The sequence below is a fragment of the Rhipicephalus sanguineus genome, chromosome 9 (genome assembly GCF_013339695.2).
Source record: "Rhipicephalus sanguineus isolate Rsan-2018 chromosome 9, BIME_Rsan_1.4, whole genome shotgun sequence".
Taxonomy (NCBI): domain Eukaryota; kingdom Metazoa; phylum Arthropoda; class Arachnida; order Ixodida; family Ixodidae; genus Rhipicephalus; species Rhipicephalus sanguineus.
This window is the reverse complement of record NC_051184.2, coordinates 70671500-70678487: the sequence shown is the minus strand read 5'-3', so window position 1 is coordinate 70678487 and position 6988 is coordinate 70671500. Positions and strand designations below refer to the sequence as shown.

At 44.1% G+C, this 6988-nt stretch overlaps 1 protein-coding gene across 1 annotated transcript in view; it reads left to right on the top strand.

Moving 5' to 3' along the window:
• The first annotated feature begins 122 nt into the window (after nt 1–122).
• Nucleotides 123–6988, top strand: part of LOC119405302 (R3H domain-containing protein 4) — a 29289-nt gene continuing 22423 nt past the window's right edge. Inside the window, exon 1 of the mRNA XM_037672125.1 lies at nt 123–347. Coding sequence (XP_037528053.1) covers nt 277–347 — 71 coding nt within the window. The 5' untranslated portion in view covers nt 123–276. The remainder of the gene's footprint in view (nt 348–6988) is intronic.

The following is a 6988-nucleotide window of genomic DNA, read 5'->3' as shown; positions in this document are numbered from 1 at the left end:
GTTTCTTAGTAAATATTGTATGAAACTCTATGATATCACAACGTTCAATAGCTTCGCAATAAGTTGGTCAACTATGCTTTTCTTTAAGCTCGTGACGTAACTGGCCACACCACCCGTGAAAAGAACACGCCCACTAGTTTACACGGCGCGGGTGTCGTCGCAAGGAGAGGGGCTCGTCTGGCAAAATTTTGTTTTCCGATCGCTTCGCGCTGCGCTTTCGGGTTGTAGTTTTGTATCTCCGCGACTTAGTAAGCACCGCGCGCCTTTAGAAACGCCATGGGAGTCATTCGAAACGGAGCCAACGGGAAAGGACCTTTCAGCGCTGCAAGTTGTGATGTCCTTGACGGGTGAGTACGATGACCGCGCGAATACACGATCGTCGCTTGTCCTGTGGCCTACAGCTGTTACTAGGGCCCGCGGGGTGCGCGACTGGATAGGCGATTGCGTCCTGTAGTGGCATCGTGCGTGCTTGCGACATATGCGATCGCTTTTAGCCTTAATTCTTACCTGTTTAAGGAGTTAAAGGTCAGGAGAAGTCGGGCTCTGCGGGATGCCGTTGGTGCTCACAAGCGCGTTAATATAAGATTAGGTTATGCTTGTTAACCTTAGAAGTATCTTCAGTGCAATTAAATTATGAAGGCGATTGCTTCCTGTAGCAGCATTCCGCCTGCTTGCGACATATGCGATCGCTTTTAACCGATTGACTCTTACCTGCTAAGGATTTAGAAGGTCAGGAGAAGCCTGACTCTGCGGAATGCAGTTGGCGCTCACAAGCACTAAGCGTTAATGTAAGATTAGGTTACGTTTGTTAACGTTAGAAGTCTGCAGTGCAATCAGTTGAAGGTACTGTATGCGCGCTGCCAGTTTTATGATGTCGCGCGTTAGTTGTTGGACATAGTCGTAAATACTGCTAATCAAGAAAAGTCTCGGTCAGATTATAAGTTGTATCATAATGTTAATTTCTCGGTCTTGGTTGCTGCTCAGCCTAGCAAACTTATATCCACTGCTAAATAAAATAGAAAAAAGAAACGCTGTGTCTAAAGGTAGGTCGGACGTACCCGAATTTCAAAAGCTAAAGGTGCGCCCGCGTAGAGATTGCGTTGAGGTGGGGTCACTACTCACTGAATTGATAAAAGCTCGCAGGATGACTGTACTCTGTGAATCATGACTGCTGTCTGGGAATGCACAGCTGTTGCTGATTGCACGCTCTCCTGTTGGTCGCTATCGTAATTGTGTTGCTTGCCTTAACACAAGGTCATTTAATTGAACTTGCTTCTATAATGAGACGCCAAGCTCTCTCTCTGTCACAACATATGCGGCACATCGGCAGCTAATTAGTGAGTCATTTAGTAAAGGCACATTCCCTAATTGTATACTTGTGCGCTGTCTGAGCACTTTGATTACGCCTTGCAGTCTAGTTCCTCACTACTTTGTGACAGGTTTTCCACGTTAGGTCGCCACTAGTTAAAGAAATGCCGAGATTTAAATTTCGAACTTCCTATCTTTTTCGGTGCATTCAATGCAGGGTTCAAGCACCCTAAACCAGGAGAAAACAAAATAAAACACTGCTCAATGAACCACCTGGTATTGTATAAAGGGGCAAAATTTTTGATAGCCTGATGCTACGAGGAAATCCACACATGTTTCTTAGAAACAACACTTCACGCTTACGGGAAAATTTGTCCTAATCCAGGATTTCACCATGGGACCAATGACCTTTCCGGAATGGTTCTCTCCTGTGTGTGCTAACCAGGAGGCTATGTGTGTAAAGGCGGGGGGAGGGGCGACAGTGTTAACCATAGTATCAACTAATAACTTGAAGCAAGAGGACACTGATAACGGCATATTAGAAGTGGTTAAGGAAGAATGTACTGAAAAACTAGTACAACTTTCCTTCTAACTTCATGCTACTAACTGGTGGCTGACAATATTTACCTCTCATGTATACTCCACTACCTTATGGGTTGCCACTGAGATGATTTGTTGTGGTAATTTATTATAACATGGCCCTACAGGCCAGTTTCATTTTTAGTCACCCGGTAAGCGAATGTGTTGTCACTTCGCCATGCATTCACTGGCTATGTTTCTGCCACATCCGCTGTGTGCAAGCGTAGCCAAATGAAGGAATCCGTGCATTCCTCAGCATTGCTAAATGAAGCCAACAGATCTTGTGACGATGTTACAGCAACATTGGTCACTCCAGGTTCAATGTTTCAAAACTCGGCTTTGACACGAAACTACGGCGCACTCAAGTTCAACTGATCTGACCTTTACGGGAACACAAGTGTTGGCGAAAGATGCATGAAAAGTAGAATAAGAAACAGACTGTTCATGCGAAGATGCTATTCAGAGTTATCCGTCGGCATCGACAGACAATGTAGCAGCTATCAGGCCATGATTGGTCATTGGCGTACAAAGCCTAACACTGTTCATGGTAGTGGTAAAGTGTTTAGAAGTTTCATTGCACACTGCACTGCTCAAGTTGTCATTGCCACTGCAGGACAGGCCTTGGCAACCAGTTGCATTTCTTGAGTCTTCAAGCTTTCAGTAACTGATGCACACGAGGGTGGTGCGTGTTGGAGGTAGAAGTAATAGAGGCAACATGGTTTTCGTTCAAGCTAAACGAGAGCTTTATTTTTGTATCGGCACATGTTTCCTTGCTGGTATTTTCCAGTGCGCTTGAATTAGGCCATAAATAACCAGTCGAATTAATGGGAGTCGGCGCTTTCCCAGCAGTTGTGTTTTTATGAAACTGGGTACGCACTCATGTTTGTGAAGAACGTGTGGTTGAGTTTCTACAGCTTTTGAAATATACGAATGCTTCTTTAGGCCCCAAATAGCTGGCTGATGTGGTTTTGCTCTATATCGCGTGGCACTTCCTGAATGATACCGTCAACCTCAAGCCAAGTCGCTACAGTATTCAGGTTATGCAGCTAATCAAAGATGAGAAAAACACTAACATTAAGATTACTTCATTTGTATAAGTCTCCACCTTGATTATCTAAACGGAGAGGTGTTGCGAATGCCCTGTGGTTTGCCGAATGCCACTTTGTCAATTCCTCAACTTGAGAAATTAACTGAGACGCATCAGGGGCAGCTTGCACTTATTCTCAGATCATTTCAGTTATTATTTGAGCTATGCAATGAGATAAAGAGGACAGATGACCGATGTTCAGTTGGAACGATGGAAAGAATGCCAAGAGATTGGAAACACAGCCAAGGCAGGCAGAGAGTTAGGTGGTGTGATGAAATTAAGACAATTTCAGGCATAAAATGAAATAGGCTCGCGCAGGACAGTGCAAATTGGAGATTATTGAGATATGCCTTCATCCTGGTGCAGACATAAGACAAGCTGGTGGTGATGATGAATACTTAAATTTCTATTCCATACTGAATATACAGCGGAGCCCAAAGCAGAATGGTCAGATTTCAGATAAACGCTATATACAGATAACATTGTTCACGTGAACACTGTGTGCACAGTACAATGAGCGAGCATTTCTTTATGTGCACATGCTCAACAACAAAAGGACATTGTGAGCATTGTGAAAACTGACACGGGCCAAGGAAAGCACACAGGTCAATGCTGTCTGTTAACGGAGGTCTTATTCACAGAAACGTGGTAAAATATAGCAGCATCGACAAGAATATAAAAAGTCACACAAACAGCAAAATCCATGAGTCATCAATAAAACACATTTCTTTTGTTGGTGGCAGTACTGACCAACAGCAATGCTTAAAATCCGTGAGAATGTGACCTATGTACCAGTTCTTCATATTTCATGTTGTTGTAACCACTTTCTTGGAGCGTGGTTTCATGCTATTTTTTAATGAACAGTGTATTCATGATACTAAAGCATTGTAATCGCCACATGCTTGAAACAGCTGAAGCCTTTTATGTTGGTCAGACTTTAAGGTATGTGCTTGGCCAATTGTTAACAAAAGAAGAAATAGTTTTATCAATGCTCCATTCTTTTCATTGTTCGTGCTACATTGAGGAGCATTTTTCTTGTTTACGTCGAGGCTGTCGTATTTGGCGGGACATTTTGCGTGCGACATGCAGTGAATCGTGCCTAACTCGCATATTTCTGAGAAAAAACGGCTTTGTTGCAATGCTTACCAACATCTGAGGTAATATAAGTGTGACGTGTGAATGCATCTCGGCCGATTCACATATTCCAAATGTCTCATCTGTTCTTCTTGAGTGCGTTGTTTCCTGCCTGTGGGTATTTGAAATGTTCTCCACGTTTGAATTAAGTGGCTTCAAGTTGCACTGGAAACGTGTTAGGCCAACATAACTTTTTTACTATTTATTTAATGCTGCCATAGTTCTTCTCTCACGAGGTGATTGGTGTTCATGGCTTGCAGTTCAGTTGAAATGACGATGTATGTTTAATTCAGGGCCAACTTCGCTCTCTCTATTCATTTACACACGTAATGCAGAAATGCTTGCATTAGGCAATCACTGAAACAGTTTGAATTAAACTCGCTGCAGTTTACAAAGGAATACAAATTAATGTAGGATGTGCCGTTTACATTTTCCTGTGCTGCCCTCTGCCATTTTGGTGGGGGCCGGGACAACTGGTATCACCAGAACTAAAGTCCCTAGATTTTTCCTTTTTATTTAAGTACCGACAACTGCCTCCTTTCACGGCCCTCTCTCACGCGCAGCTGGTGTCCGACGCCATTTTCTTCCTAACCTGGAAGATTTACAAAGCCATGTGCATCTAGGTACATTAGCCATGCATCTTTCAGCGGACAATATGCTACCGTGACGCGCCTTTCGCCTCCAGTCAACCCCCTGTCATTAGTGAATGGGGGACGCGTTTCACCAGGTGCTGGAAAAGAGTTAGGAAGAACATGGCTACCGAAAACGAGCGTTAGCCAATGAAATTCGTCGCCGGCGCTTCAATGGTTGTCGGTACTTAAAGGGACACTAAAGGCAAATAACAATTTATGTCAGAGTGAAAGCCCAATGTATGACAACTTCTAAAACGGCAATATTATCAACAGCAGTGCCCTACTTACCGAGAAATTAAGCTAAATGTATCACATCACGAGCGCCACGAGTGGGACATTTTCGAAGTGATCCCGATGACGTAGGGAAGTCGGCCTACAATAAATCGCTAGTAATCAAACTAACAGCAGTAAAAAAAGAACATTCCGAGCATCAAAAGACGTAATAAAATGCTGTTTGTTCGTTTTCGCTTGATTCATGGAAAACAAAACCTCCGTGGCGTTGCCATGGGGAACGGCGCGCGTGGTTCAAAGGTTCCGTTTTCGCCGAACTGTGCCTTGCCCGTCTCAGTGGTAGTTTCGGGATCGCGTACTGCCGTGCGTGTTTTGCGCGCTCGTGAAGGTCGCTCTGACAGAAAGTTCGACAAAATGCCGCATGCGTGTGATAATGCCGGACGCCCGAATAGTGCACAACGCCAGTGCTGCAGCAAGGAAACCGGTGTGTCTTTTCACTGGGTGCCGCGGAATGAACCCTTACGCTCGAAGTGGCTTAGTGTCATGCCATTGCGCCAGTGTGCTAAACAGTCACAACCTCTGCGTGTGCTCGCTGCACTTTCGTACTGAGGATTACGAGACCAACCGCAACTTGATGACGGCTTTGAATGTGCCCATCCGAGCAAGTCTTTGCCGCAGCGCCGTTGTTGCTACTGTGGGTCCCGCTACTTCCGCTCGGCTGCTACTTGTGTCGGCGGCCGCGCAGTAAAAGCGGGCAACGTTGGGCATGGCAGCAGTGACGTAGGAGAGTCGTATTTTCAGGCGGGAGATTTGAAGCGCGCTAACGCGATGCGGACCACTAAAAACGTGATTTTATTTCAAAATAAGCACTTCCTTGGCACAAAAGCAGCGCTACGAGGTTTCTGGACCGTTATTTCAACAAACAACGTCGACTTAATATTTGTCTTTAGTGTCCCTTTAAAGGGACACTAAACAGAAACAATGAATTGATTTAGATTGATAAAGTGTGCTCGGAGAACTCTTGTGTAGTGCATTTCACCACCATAGGTTTATTATTAGAGGAGAAAACCAAGTTCAATGTTTGGTTTTTAAATTTCGCGCCGCACTTTGTAATTCGTGACGTAGAAGACTTCAAAGAGCATTTAACGTATTTTGGCGCCACTGGCTCAACGAAATTTCCACAAACTCGTTATGTCAAGTCTCTGGCCCCCTCAGAGCACAATGTACTTTGATTTAACCGATTAGGAACTACGTAGGCCCAAGCAGGCGCCGTCAAAAATATCTTGACGTCACGGCAAATGGTGCGGGAATTCCAAGGTGGTGTTGCCACCTGTATTTTCTTTTTGCGCGTTTTCTCGCTTATTAAGCGTCTTCGCACAGAAAGCGTGGTGTTTTTGTTATCGTGGGAGACTACTTTACTAATGTGAGAAAAATCGTTTTGCTCTTTAATGTCCCTTTAAGAAAGAACAGGGAAAAATCTAGGGACTTTAACCAGAACGAAAGCCTTCGAGATCATTAGGTGTTGCGCGACTTTTCCACCAGGAGAAGGGCACATGAACCATGGCATCATGAAAAAGGCAGATTATGCCAATACGTCAGTTGCTTGGAAATTTAAATGAACACCAAATTCATAACTATACACCAGTAACAGATACTGCAGTTTCTCCTAACTGCCTCTCCCAGAGAACAACACACAAGCGGGATACAAAAGCTTGCAGCTTTTGTGAAACTTGAAACGTTTACACAGGCTTGGCGAAATTTCTACCGCAAGTTACTGCCGCACTTCAGAGTGATTGTTATTTCAGAGCAACCCGAGAAAATTTTGTCCTTGCTAGATGTCTCAATAAGAGCAGCTTATGGTATTATGATATCATTCACTATTGTTGTGTCAAAAGACTCGCAAGTGTGACTCTTCACTTCTTTTTGAATCAAAGAATATCAGAGGGATGCCCTAAAAAATCACTATGAACACCAGTTTGGTTTTAACTATTTGCTTTAAAGGAGTACTGGGACGTGA